The sequence below is a fragment of the Drosophila mojavensis genome, unplaced genomic scaffold, assembly GCF_018153725.1.
Source record: "Drosophila mojavensis isolate 15081-1352.22 unplaced genomic scaffold, ASM1815372v1 contig_80, whole genome shotgun sequence".
In the NCBI taxonomy this organism is placed as follows: domain Eukaryota; kingdom Metazoa; phylum Arthropoda; class Insecta; order Diptera; family Drosophilidae; genus Drosophila; species Drosophila mojavensis.
Genome location: NW_025318906.1, coordinates 13,683,557 through 13,697,405, shown reverse-complemented (window position 1 = coordinate 13,697,405; position 13,849 = coordinate 13,683,557). Strand labels below are relative to the sequence as shown.

General features: G+C 35.0%; 1 protein-coding gene across 8 annotated transcripts in view; it reads right to left on the bottom strand.

Moving 5' to 3' along the window:
* Positions 1–301: 301 nt before the first annotated feature.
* LOC6579795 overlaps positions 302–13,849 on the bottom strand; it is a 28,261-nt gene continuing 14,713 nt past the window's right edge. The window contains exons 1-9 of one of the 8 annotated variants that reach the window (XM_032730202.2): positions 12,334–12,405; positions 6,913–7,286; positions 4,691–5,068; positions 3,351–3,478; positions 2,998–3,241; positions 2,810–2,924; positions 2,327–2,468; positions 2,150–2,223; positions 302–1,339 (exon numbers count right to left, since the gene is read on the bottom strand). In XM_032730202.2, the coding sequence (XP_032586093.1) occupies positions 1,141–1,339; positions 2,150–2,223; positions 2,327–2,468; positions 2,810–2,924; positions 2,998–3,241; positions 3,351–3,478; positions 4,691–5,068; positions 6,913–7,105 (1,473 nt within the window). In that variant the 5' untranslated portion in view covers positions 7,106–7,286; positions 12,334–12,405 and the 3' untranslated portion in view covers positions 302–1,140. Of the gene's footprint in view, positions 1,340–2,149; positions 2,224–2,326; positions 2,469–2,809; positions 2,925–2,997; positions 3,242–3,350; positions 3,479–4,690; positions 5,069–6,912; positions 7,357–12,333; positions 12,406–13,849 lie in introns of those variants that run through there. The other 7 variants (XM_032730201.2, XM_032730204.2, XM_032730199.2 and 4 more) reach the window with 7 other exon arrangements.

Here is a 13,849-nt window from a genome sequence, read left to right as displayed (position 1 = left end):
TTAATTATGACTCTGCTGCCATTCGAATGCATTCGAATAATTCACATAGTACATTAAATCTCTGGTTAATTATCACAGCACTTTTTGATTTTTTTTATTATTATTGTGCAAAATTAGATTTATGCCAAAACGAAAGTTTAAAATGTCTTGAACTCAGGTATTTACAGCTCCTGACTTTTGCATAAGAACTAAGCTAATCATTATTGACTTTCATTTCATTTTTTTCTATTTATTTTTAATTTATATTTTATGTTCAGCTGCAGCTAAGCAAATTGCTTAAATTATTGAATAAAATTAGTTTAGAAAGATTTTTATTTAATTTATTATTATTATTTTTGGCTTGCTTTTTAAGATATTTTTGAACTGGCTAAAACGTGGCTTTAATATAGCTATTTATTTGTTAAATTATTTTAATATTTTGTTTATAATTTTGTTGGCAGATTTTTGTTAGATTTGGGCAATGTATTCACATTATGTTGTAGCACTTGCTTGATTCTTGTTAATTTTTTTTTGGTTTGATTAGTTGTTGAAACCCAATAAAATGTGATTTCCTTTTACTACATGTATGTATGTATGTATATCTAATCGGTATACAAACTAATCAACGCTAATGAATTAAGAATTGACTTGTAATTTCATAGCCTACATTTCAGCGCAAAGTTTTAATAAAAATTCAGCGTAACTTGGCTATATATATGTATATATATATATATATATATGTATATATAGAGTATATACTTAAGTAGAATTGAAAATCTATATGCACGGCTAAAAAATGGAAGTTGTATTGTTTTGCTTTGCTTTGTTTTAACGTTGTCTTCTTTTCACACTAGATATGGTCCTATTTGTGTTGCGTCTATATATATAGAAAAAGTTAACATATGTACGATATGAGTTACCTTGAGTATATTGTCTACTTGCTAATGATATTGCCTTGTGTGTGTTTCTGTGCCTATTAAATTTTAAAACTTGCTTGTGTTGGCTTTATATATATATATACATATATATATAGATATATATATAAGTATATCCCATTAATAATTAGTTAAAAATCGATTCACTTATTAACATTTGCCTTTTTTCAGTTTTCAGTTTCCCATCTCTATTTACAGCATAGAAAAATAGTAGTTTTTATTTGCTCTAGAAAGTCTGTATTGGTCGATAGAGTCCCGTGTAGCCGCACAGACGGGCACGCAGTGCGGGTATTAAAAATGCGGCCAATGAAATATCCTTCAAAAGTTCCGCACACTCACACACCAACAGATACATTTTGTCGCCCTTCTGTGAGGTGCTCTTGTGCAAGGCAATGCGACGAAGGCCCGCAGCGCGAGGTAAATATCTGTGAAACAAACAAAGATATGCAAACTGAGTATGGATATAGTCAAAGAATCAAAAAAAGTAAGAGATACAGATACAGATACAGATACAGTTACAGATACAGATACAGATACAGTTACAGTTACAGATACAGATACAGATACAGATACAGATACAGATACAGATACAGATACAGATACAGATACAGATACAGATACAGATACAGATACAGATACAGATACAGATACAGATACAGATACAGATACAGATACAGATACAGATACAGATACAGATACAGATACAGATACAGATACAGATACAGATACAGATACAGATACAGATACAGATACAGATACAGATACAGATACAGATACAGATACAGATACAGATACAGATACAGATACAGATACAGATACAGATACAGATACAGATACAGATACAGATACAGATACAGATACAGATACAGATACAGATACAGATACAGATACAGATACAGATACAGATACAGATACAGATACAGATACAGATACAGATACAGATACAGATACAGATACAGATACAGATACAGATACAGATACAGATACAGATACAGATACAGATACAGATACAGATACAGATACAGATATAGATATAGATACAGATACAGATACAGATACAGATACAGATACAGATACAGATACAGATACAGATACAGATACAGATACAGATACACATATCTAAATATACACACTCTATGCATATAGAGTTTAGAATAAGCACAGTTACATTTATATCTAAATATACACATTGACAGATACTTTAATACATATATAGAGGCCTAAGCTCTGCTTACCTGTACAGCATTCGCGCACCTGTCCAGTACAGCCAATTCTTTTCGAAGCGCTCGCCATCGTCGCCCTCGAAAACCTAAAATTAAATTTTGCATTTTATATTGACATACATTGCACACACAAATATATATATATATATATATATGATATACGTATGTATATATGTTTCTCGGACTTGCCTTGAACACGCTGATTATGTAGCCAGTGGCCGCTGTCTGGGATTTCTTAAAGCTGCCCGCCTCGTTGGAGGGCAGAACCAAAGGCGGTCGGCAAATGGCAGCCACCTCGCTGTACAGGTCCAGCGTGTGCGCGGCAGTGTATCTGTGGGGGAGGAGGAGGGGTTAACAATTTAATTGAATAGCAAAACGTGTGAACTGGTGAAATACGAAATATCCTGGAACTTAAAATATATTAAAATACGATTTTGCTTCGAGGAAAGTATACCCTGTACCCTGAAATTTGATTAAGATGACTGAATATGAGTTACCCAGTAGCCCAGTTGAAATAGTAAAGCTCATTCTACCTGGTACATGTGTAACTTTTCACATAAATAAATAAGTGTGCTCAGCACTAGGCATTACCTATCATTCAGTTTTTAGATTACAGGGTATAGGAGCAAGAATTACATTATTAATGCGCATGATTATTGTTGATTGGCTTACTTGAGTGCTTTCGGCTCGAATTTAGATAGCGAAGAGACGCGCAGGTTGGCATAGAAATTCGATGGATCCGTTTGCATCGTGTTTATCAGGTAATATGATATAAAAGGAAATTCGGCTGTAATAAAAATGAAATTAGAAATTAGATTAGAAAGAGTGGATCATTATTTTTTATGTCCCCATCAACTTACAGCTCTTCTCCATGTTGACTAGTATCATGCCACCGACAGCTGTATTTGCCTGCTGTACCTCTGTTAAGAGCTCTGAGGCAATGGCGCGTTGCTTCAGCAGCGGATGGGAGAGCGGTGATTCCATCACAGGATCTATGGCTTCCAGTGGACTCATGAGATGGACAAGTATGCACAACTTGGGATCAGAGACCTCCAAAACGCTCAACGGACTGCACGCCTTGCCATCGGCACTCAGAGCGGGTAACTAACCAAAGAGAAATACATAGAGAGAGAGAGAGAGAGAGAGAGAAAGAGAGAGAGAGAGAAAATAAAGCTTTAAGAGATCTTTCAATAGATACTTCAATTTCTCTTACTGGTATGCCAGCTGGCAGAAAACGATCTACGCTGTGCACCGGAATGATGAAGCAATCGCGATCCAAGGTAGCCAGGGATATGGGCTCGGCCCGAGTGGTTCCCGCGGTGCCACCACTACCAAAGTTGCCTGTAAAGGAAAAATTCATTTTCAGTATTTGAGGAGCTTTTAATGAAGTTAAATAGAAACAACAATGTTACAATAGATCATAAGGAAATATTTTTAATACAGATAAGCGTAAAATGTGTTCAGCTTTGTGAAGCTTTTCCGATCACATAGATCCTCAATATTAAAGTTATAAGCAAGAAAATTGTTATTAGAAGTAAATTGTTATTGGTTTTAAGCCTCGCCTTTGTTGATTTCGAAGCCTTTCTTGCAGATCCTCTAACTCAAAATGACCACGAGCTTAAAGCGTCGAGTAAAGGCTTTTGCAGTAAGATCATCATGTTGTAAGCTTTTGTTAGACTATTTAAGCTTATATTAGTCAAATACTGAAAGCTCATCACTTCCAAAGCTTTCGTCAAAATCAAAGCCAACATAAGCGCAAAAGCTTTAAAGCGAGTACAAATAGAAACATGTCTAGCTTTCAGTATTCAATCAACACAACAAAAACTTGCACCAACAACAATAAGATAAGAAACAACAAGAAGGAGTAAGGATCAAACTATGAAACAGAGTCCTTTTTTCTCATTGAGGTTAGGATTGGAGTATAACTGTATTAAATTTGTTTGAGTGTATCTGTGTGCGTGCTCGAGTGTGTGTGTGTGTTTAGGGAATCAGTGCACAACAGATGCTGGTTGTGAGCATTTAGATTTGAGATTAGTTCGATATTTCTTGCAGTGTATTTAGTTATACAGTGAAATCTCCAATAACGGACAGCTCTATAGGAACAAAAGACTTCTCTTTTATAGTATATTCTCTAGGAGTGTCTGAAGTACTTTCATAGAAATTCCATTTCATATCTTCCGTCGTAGTAAGCTTTTATTAACATAATGAATTTTACGTTTAAGCTCATTATCTATGAAAAGGAAATACTTGACACCTTAAATTTGAGTATTATAAATATACTATACTTTCTACTCAAGAACTGCTACAACTACAACTACAACTCTACAACTCTTCTAAAGAGTTTTCTTGTTGAACAGTTGCACAACTTTTTTATAGCGATATATCACAGGCCGTCCGCTTCTGGGAGACAATGAAGATCTTGAGTACATCAAATGATTTATAAATTACACTGAAGCCGCTTGTTCGCTCATAGAAGATTTCACTGTATTCGTTTTCTTTAATTTTCTGTGGCAGCAACAACAACAACAAGTTGACAAGTTGTGGGGCTCAAACCTTGCCGCGTCGCCGCAGCGGCAGCCGTTAAATAAGTGTTCGTCGCACTGAGAGTCTGTGGCAGTTGATGATGCTGATACGAGTAGGTTGGCAGGAGTTGATGCTGCTGTAGCTGTTGCTGCTGCTGCTGTAACTGTTGCTGCTGCTGCTGCTGTTGCTGCTGCTGCTGCGGTTGCAACTGTTGCTGCAAACGGATGAGACTGTTATTTGTGCCGGCGCTGTTGCCGCTGCTATTCCAACGCATCAGCGACACGGATCTATCGACCAGCGGCTGCGGTAGGTCCACCTCATAGGGATTGTTTGGCTGTGTAAAGGACGTGGACGTGGTCGGGGTACTGGGTATGCCCGATAGTGCGCTACATCGTTCTGTAATGGATTCTGTCGATATTTTATATTGGACACACAACACAAAAACAAACGAGAAAAAAAATCAAACAAACAAATCATAATTGAGAGAGAGAGAGAGAGAGAATGAATTTATAAAATTGAATCTGGGTTGGATTCGGATTGCATTTGGATTGGGTTGGTGGGCAGAGGATAGAGTGGATAGAGTTTTTTTTTGTGTTGGGTGAAAGTTTTATTTATTTATTTATTTTTTTCAGTTTTCTGTTGTTGCAGTTAGGCACATATATCTATGTAGAATGTACATTTATTTATTTACACAAAACTAGACATATTCATCAGCTTTTCTTTCATAGAGTATTAGTAGGCATTGCAGTACTACAATTAACTGTTAGCTGGATATATATATATAGAGATATGTCGCATATACATACGCTAAACACAAGTTCCATTCGCTTGACCTTCTGCTAAATTTTGCTCTTTTCTTTTATTTTACAATAATGCACATTCAAGGCCATTACCATTGCCAAAAACAAAATAAATATATATAGAATCGCAGCTTACATACGTCTTGTGCCCTAAAAGCCAAGCCAACTGGAAATTCGTAGATAAGCAAAATAGTTGAGCATTTTGATAACGTTTGAGCTTTAATTTTTACCAAATTCAAATACTACAATATAAATATATATATGTATAGCATAGATTTATATATAAATATATTATATGATATACATATGTATAATGTAGTAGATAGAGCACGCCGCTATTATCATTGGCAAGCGCTGTTTGCATGCGTGCCTAAATAAGCCAGCAAAGTGTTGTCCAGCAAATTGGTTTAGATTGCAATTTTTTGATAAGCTGATAGATTAGAGACGGGACATGTTATTAGAAGAGATGGTAAAGCAAGATATATGTAAATACACAAGTCTAACTAGAATCTAAGTGGATTTCATATAGATATATATCTATAATAAATCATTGTATTTAATAGAGGTTCATGTTTCCTATATTTCTACTCAAATAAATGTTTCCACATATAGACCAGAAATATATATAATATATAATTTACTAATATATACATAGATACATTAAATCATAGTAGTAATTTGAATTGATAATACGTATGTAATGAATCAACATTTCTCTGTAAATATCTATAAAATATAGTTTTCAATGCAATGCTCAAACTATTTATATCTTTGAATATTATATATAAAATTTTTTAAATGTATAAAGCAGATTTTTATATGCACTGAGAAAGCAAACTATTTAAGATATCTTTTATCTAAATTTCATCTTAAGTGAATTAAAAATATTTAATTTTATTAATATAATATTCATTCACTGAAACAGCTATAAAAAACCCTAACACAATCTCATAAGTACAACAAAAATACCAATCTCCCCATTTAACGTTTGCTATGCGTTACGCTGCGTATGCGTGTTATGCACACATATTACGTATTCGCCGCAGATGCTGCACCCTAATTGTATATACTCAATGATTGTCGCCTATTTCTGCTTAATTGAGCCTGCATAACAATTGCCAGCTCGCAAGAGTCCTCGTTGCCAGCCATTTGTAAAATTGATGAAAACATTTGAATGCGAATGCGAATGGAAATGGAAATGGGTTAAAATGTAAAAGTAAATGAAGTAGGGCGTTAATGGGTTAATGGTGCGCAAATAACTGAGCTGTGAACACAAAAGAGCGAGAGAAAGAGGCAAGAGTATAAGAAAGAAATACATATAAAGAAATATAGAGAGAGATATAGATAAAAAAGAGAGACAGAAAGAGAGAGAGAGAGAAAGAGAGAAAGAGAGTGTGTGTGTGTGCAATGGCTGTCATGTTGCTTTGCTCAATTGCTTTGGCGACAATTTACCTTCGCCCACATCATAGCCGGGCCGATTGGGCGAGAAGAAGAGATGCGTGCGATAGTGTATCTCCTCCGGCTGCTGCACCATGCCCATATCACGCGAACGTTTCGTACGATTCGCCTTCGATTGAAGTTTGCCGCCGCCGCCGCCAGATTTGCTGGCGCCCTCGCGAAAATTCTTGCGAAACATTAAATTCATTTTGTTGCTGTAGTTGTTGTCGTTGTTGTTGTTGTAATGGTGAATATGAATGTAATCCTGTGTGGTGCTATTGACTGTGTGGCGGTGGTATTGGTGTTGGTGGTGCTGGTGCTGCTGTTGCTGCCGTTGTCCGCACTTGATTAATAACAGTTATGTTGTTGTATTTCTTGTTGCTGCTTGGCTAGAATGAGCAGTGTTTGACGAATTGCAGGGTATACAATTGTCTGTATATATTTTTATTTACGCTCTGCCTGTGTGTGTTTGTGTGTGTGTGTGAGTTTGTTTATCATTTTATTTACTTAGCTATTGAGTTAAAATTAATTTGCCCGCTTTGCGGTCAGGCAATTTATTTTATTTACCTTTCACCTGGCCACACCTAAAAAAAATGCTTGAGTTTAAAGCTAAATGAGACAAATTTGCAGCCAGCAAAATCTTCTCTTGCAACAGGTCGCAACCAGTTTTGGCCAAATTTCAGTGTCAAATGCTTTCTGCGCATTGCAAATTTTCGACACATTTTCTTCGTCTCTCATTAGCTTGTTTCTATTTTTGGCCGGTTGCGTATTTTCATAGCATTTGATTTTTTGGCTTTTCGTAATTCTAATTTGTCAGCAAAAATCCAAGAATTAATTAGTTGGCAAAATTTTAACAATGAAAAAGGGGAACGCATATAGATAATATAAATAGTATAATATATAAATTGAAATTTGTATAGTATATAAAATATGTGTTCTTATTAAAGTTAATGAAATACAGAATTTAAGCAAATATACAGCTTTATACAGGATTTTACTATTTAAGCCAGGGCATTTTCTAGTGATTCAGTCCCTCTTAACCTTTTCATTAGGCCAAATACTTAACAAGTCTCCAATCTGGCAGCTACTTCCTCATTATTACTTTTTTTTTGTTTCGACTGCAACAAAAAGCCAATCAAAAAGTTAAAACCTGCTAAGCTCTTGTGTGTGTATGCGTGAGTGTGTTACTTTCGCTTCTTTTGATAGTGTTGTTATTGTTGTTGTTTCTTTTTTGTTTTGTGGCAGCAGCTACGGAAATTACCCATTTCCGCTGCTAAGCAGTTGAAAATTACTCAACACACGCCCAGCGGAAACGAGAGCATGAGCCTTCAAGCTGCTCGTGTGTACGTAGTGCATTTCTTGGCTCAACCTATACCCTGTAAGTGATTTGCGAGCAGGTGTATATTGTGTAAAAGGGCTTTAAATTAATATGCGAATAAATGCTTGAGACAAAAGAGATTTTATTTTATTTATATCTGAGCCTTAGCAGTGCAATATATCAAAAGTCACAGACAAATTCATCTAAATTAAATCAATTATCTTTACATGTATATACCCAGTTGTATACCAATCTGAGGCAATTGTAATCAAACTGAATATTAACATACATATAAAAATCAAATATAAACTTTTACCATTTTCATACATAAACATAAGAAAGCAAAGAAAGAATTGCAATATTAAATAGTAATTTTCAATTAAAGGATATCCCAATGTCGACTATGCTTGACTACACCTTTGAGTGTATTTTCTTCAGGCACGCAAGCAGCCGAAACGGAAAGTCAAGCTGTAAAGGGCTAGCAATTAGCTCATGCTGCCAAGAAAGGGGTTTCCAAAAGAAAGAAAGAGAGAGAGAGGCAGACAGCTAGTAAGAGCGAACGAGATAGCTATCAAGAGATTTGTGTAACTGTGTGAGTTTAATTAGTTCAAGACACGACAAAATTAGTTTTACTGCAGCTTATTGATTGCCAATGGGCGATAAATTTTGGCATCAGCAACAGCAGCATCGCAATCGCTCAGCATAGCCAAATTGAAAAGTTCTTGAAAACAATCATTTATAACAATCGGCAAAGCTGTTGGGCATTATAAAATAAATTATTGGCCAAGTGTATAATGAAAACAAACTCAAAAGCTTCGGCAAAAGTAAAAAGTAAAAGTAAAGAAACGGAAATTAAGAGGAAGTTTCACCAAAAAGTTGCCTATTGAAAAAGATTTTATCAAAATTCAGCAGTACACTCAGGGAAAGGAACCGAAGCGATTTGTAAAAGTTACTTAAATTTTCTTTTTAATCGTTATTCACATAAACAAACCCAACAAAAAAGTTCCCTAAATGAGCTGTTGGAAGCACGAAGTTTGTAGAGGGAATTAGGCACGAAGTCAATGTGAGTTTGAGATTTTCAATTAGGGAAGCTTGTAAAGAATTTGTGGAGTACTCAAAAGGTTTTGAAGGGGAATGAGCCAAGGCATCAATCAAATAAAGCTCTGGCAATAATCATCAATCATTCAACTCATATCAATGAGCATTTATTGTAATAATTGAGATTAAAAATATGCATAAATCAATTTAATCAATCAGTAAGACACAGAGTCATGTTTCATTTAAGCTTCTGAGTTGAATGTTCGTTTAATGAATTATGATAAAAGAACTTTATTAAAATACTCCATCATTTTAAGTAAAGCTCACATCTTTAATTTTATGTAAACTACGTTACTCCAACTGATATTCAAATATATGACTTGAATAACCTTAATCCAAAATCTTTAATCTTGCATAACTATTATAGCATTAGATTACTTGTCTTCTTCACACTTAATTATCATAGTATTAAAATCCAATTTATATAACAAAACATTATCCTGACAGCTCAACATAGGCCCCAAGCCAACCTTCTCTCAGCAATCTCCATCATTTATTTAATTATCCTTCTAAATCCATGTGTAATTAAAATTCCGCCTTGGGCCCATTCAAATCTGTATACACAGTATAACATAATCTGTATATTGTTTGCCACATATCATTTGGGAATTATAATAAAAATCTCTCTCTCTCTCTCTCTCTCTCTTCAGTTAATGCCTAATCCTATTAGACTCCTCATTGAGCCCATCAGCCGCAGCCTTAATATCTAAAAGCAATCAAGAGTCTCTCGTCTTCCCGGATAGCCCATCAAATGCGTGTGAGTGATAATGTGAGATTGCTCATGCAAAATCAACAACTAGATGCGCCCTGTCAGCACATACTAAAGCTGTCCACACGCACACAAACTCACACACCCATACACACACACACACTCTGATAAGCACTACAACAACGATCTAATGAGCAATGGGTCATAAAGTTTTTACAGCATTTCATTTTCGAGTGCTGGAAGTGCGATGAAAATTGCCTTTGGCCAAACGATGGTGGCCATAATTAATTGAATTTACGATACAAGTTACAGCAATAATACTCATCGTTAACGCACACACCCTCACACAGGCTCACATACGCTCGCACAGCCCAGCAATCAAAACAAACAACAAACAATGAAACAATCAAGCGTCGACGTAGTAGAAAACACTTGAAGACTGAGAGATAATAAACGTAAAAATCAAAATTCCGCTCGTTCTTCAATTCTTTCATTTCGTGGCAGTGTCTAAAAATAAAAGCAGCCAAATAATATATGGCCGATATATATATGTTTGTATAGAAATATATGTGTGTGTGTATGTCAGCTGCTAGCTGCTTAGATGAGAGGCTGAGAGAAGAGCACTGACTAAGCAATACCCTATATTAAATATAATTTAACATATATAATAATATAGATATATATCTGGGGATAGGAATGATAAGAATAAGTTAACCTATTATATTGTTAAAGGATTTTATATCTATATAAATATATTTATTGTTTATTTATTTACACTCTCTTAACTAATACTCCCCATTCGCCAGCATACAGTACAGGGTATATAAAGTAAATTTGAATATTCGTGAGGGTTGCATTTAAGTTCTACTCGTACATGACCTAGGCAGAGGCAGACGGCCCTTGACCTTGTGGGCGTGTACTATCAAACGAGTGTGCGTGTGTGTAGTCGTGCGTTACAGTGTGTGCGTGTGTTTGCCTGTGTGGGTGACTAATTGTAGCTGTGGGCATGCTCATATGTTAATCTCGCTGAATGATTCGGCAGGTTAGCATTTAAATCGTTGACACAATTTATACACACAGTGAGAGAGAGAGAGAGAGAGAGAGAGAAAGCGATTCGTGTAATTTGCGATTGTTTGGCGTGTGATTCGTAAATATTTATTAAATATATATATACATATGGTACATACATATAGATACATTTGTTTAGTTTGTGATTAAAGCCAGATTAGTAGCTGAAATTAAATAAATTTTTTGTTTGCTGCAATCGGAACTATTACAAGGGGAATTTAATTATAATTGTGAAATTTTTACTAATATATTTCTTTGTTTATGTATTTAAACTGAGAATTTATTTTTTGTAAAGATATTTGAATTATTTTAGAGCACATTTTATATTAAATAGTTATTGTCAATTATAAATTTTTTTTAAATGAACTTAAATTCACTTTTTATAATATTAAACATATACATTCCAATATGTTTTGTTAATTTAATTCAATTTATATATACATATATATATATATATATATATATAAATATTTTTTTTTTTTTCGTTTTCACTTATATTATGCATTAATCCACTAGTCTTTTGTTTTTCAATTTTAAATATTTAATTTCACATCTCTTACTTCCCACACACAATATTCAAATTTGCTTCGCACGTGTCACCTGACGTATACTTAATTTTGCAACACTTTCATCTTGGGCTCACATTTTAAATATTACTCAGTTTTCTGGGTAGATGAAAAAGCATTTCTAAATACAGCACGAGCATTTAGTGTTCATCCGTTTTATCCTGCCGCAGGACACAAGAGGCGTTGCTTTACGCGCGACCTTAATGCGAAATTCAGTGTCAGCCGGGTCGGCTACGTAATATTTATGTGTTTGTCGGATGTGCACAGTAATTAGACAAACAACAATGAAGCACAAAAGAAATCAATAGAGCCACATAGATGGGCAAAAAGTGAGACTTTTTTTTCCATTTACAAAAAAAAAAGACACAGAGCAACAAAATCGCATTCAAATTGTAGAGGAAATTTGTACATAAAAACACCTTTATAAATAAAACGCACACGCGTCAAGCTTTCCACACACCAATACTCCCGTAAACACACATACACACACACACACACACACACACACGAACACACGAATTTCTCACGGAGCACAATTTGTCGCATAGATAGTAGGCGGGCCATGCCATGCCCCTTTCTCTAAATACATGTTTTATTTATGTATTTATAAATATATTTTTCTTTTACTTATTTTCTTCTTTTTCGGTTTTATTTTTTCTTTATTTTGTTTTTCTTACAACTCGAGCGAAAAACGTGGACAACTACGAATGGGAATACGAATTTGGATTCGACTGCGTTGCGTTGCGTTTAATATTCAACTGACAGTTGGGGCAAGCTTTTCGCAACGTTTTTGGGAAAACGTTCGAAACGCTTTTCATTAGCTCAAATATATATGACGGCATCAAAAATATTCAAACAGAAAAAAAAACGAAAAGAGCAGAAAACAACAACAACTTGCACTCAGCCGTAATGAAAAATGATGGGAAAAGCTTTTCGTCACTTGTTGCGCATACGCCGTGTGGGCCACAGCGCACTTCGACATTTGTCGTCTGCTCCCACTGTTATTATGCGTTATTAATTATTTAACGTAAAATTTATATTATGGATTTTTCATTCGCACCGTCCAATGTAGTACACATCGCGGCAAATTAACGTCAAATGAATTGGAAACGTATTCGGGCCACTGATATATACATATATACACCACGTGTATAAGGCCATTCAGAAGCATAGGATACACACGCCCATAGCACTAAAAACAACAACAACAAACGGGAGTAACAAAACGTAGCAAATACAAATGAATTTAAATGCTAGAGTATGAACGACCTGGATATACCTGGAGTTCACTAAGCAGCTATAGGTGTTATGATAGAGTTCGAAATATAGTTATAGCCCAACTGATTGAGATCTTAAAATAAATAAGATCGCATTGACTAGGAATATGAATACATATATAGAATATAATATATATAGAGCCAATTAACTTCCTTCACAAATAACATAATTGACTTTCTAGCCAGGTATACCCCTTCTGAATATCTCCAATACGGGTATACTAACAAGCAACATTTTGTTGTATCGTATTTATTTCTTTCTTTTTTTTTTTTGTACTCTACGTTTATCCTGCGTGCTTTTTCCTAGCGTTTTATTGATTATGTTCAGCCGCCTGGCCAACTGACAATTCCCGTAGCTCCTGACCTCTCCACAGAAGGCCCAAGCTTGGGTGGCTCATAACTAGCGCGGAAGTCGTTCGCCTTTAATCGTTTTTTTGTTTTTTTTTTTTTTTTTTTTTTTTTTTTTTTTTTGTCAATTTGTTTTTGGGTTTTTCTGCTTGTTTGCGGCTTTTTTTGTGTCGCTCTCTCTGTTTTGTTTTGTTTTGTTTTGCGGCTTCTGACTAATTTGCAGCCATAAAACCGCTGAACTTAGTTTTGGCGATTTTCCTAGCTAATTTGGCCACGTGCCGTGAGGAGAAAGTTTTTAACCGCGACTCCACGAATCTCGTTGACAATTACAAATGCTTCTTGCCGAGCTAGAAAATCTGCAGAAAACTGATGAGGCTCACATTAAAGTTCATTGCGTTTGCATATAATTATAGATAACGGTTAGAAAGCACTTTAGCTTAATGCTTGTATTTTTACTGTACTGTGAATCGATATATGCATATATATGTTCTTTTCTACAGCTGATGAGGAATGCTTATACAATATGATGGCTTGCTGAGATTATATTACACATATATAAAAATAAATA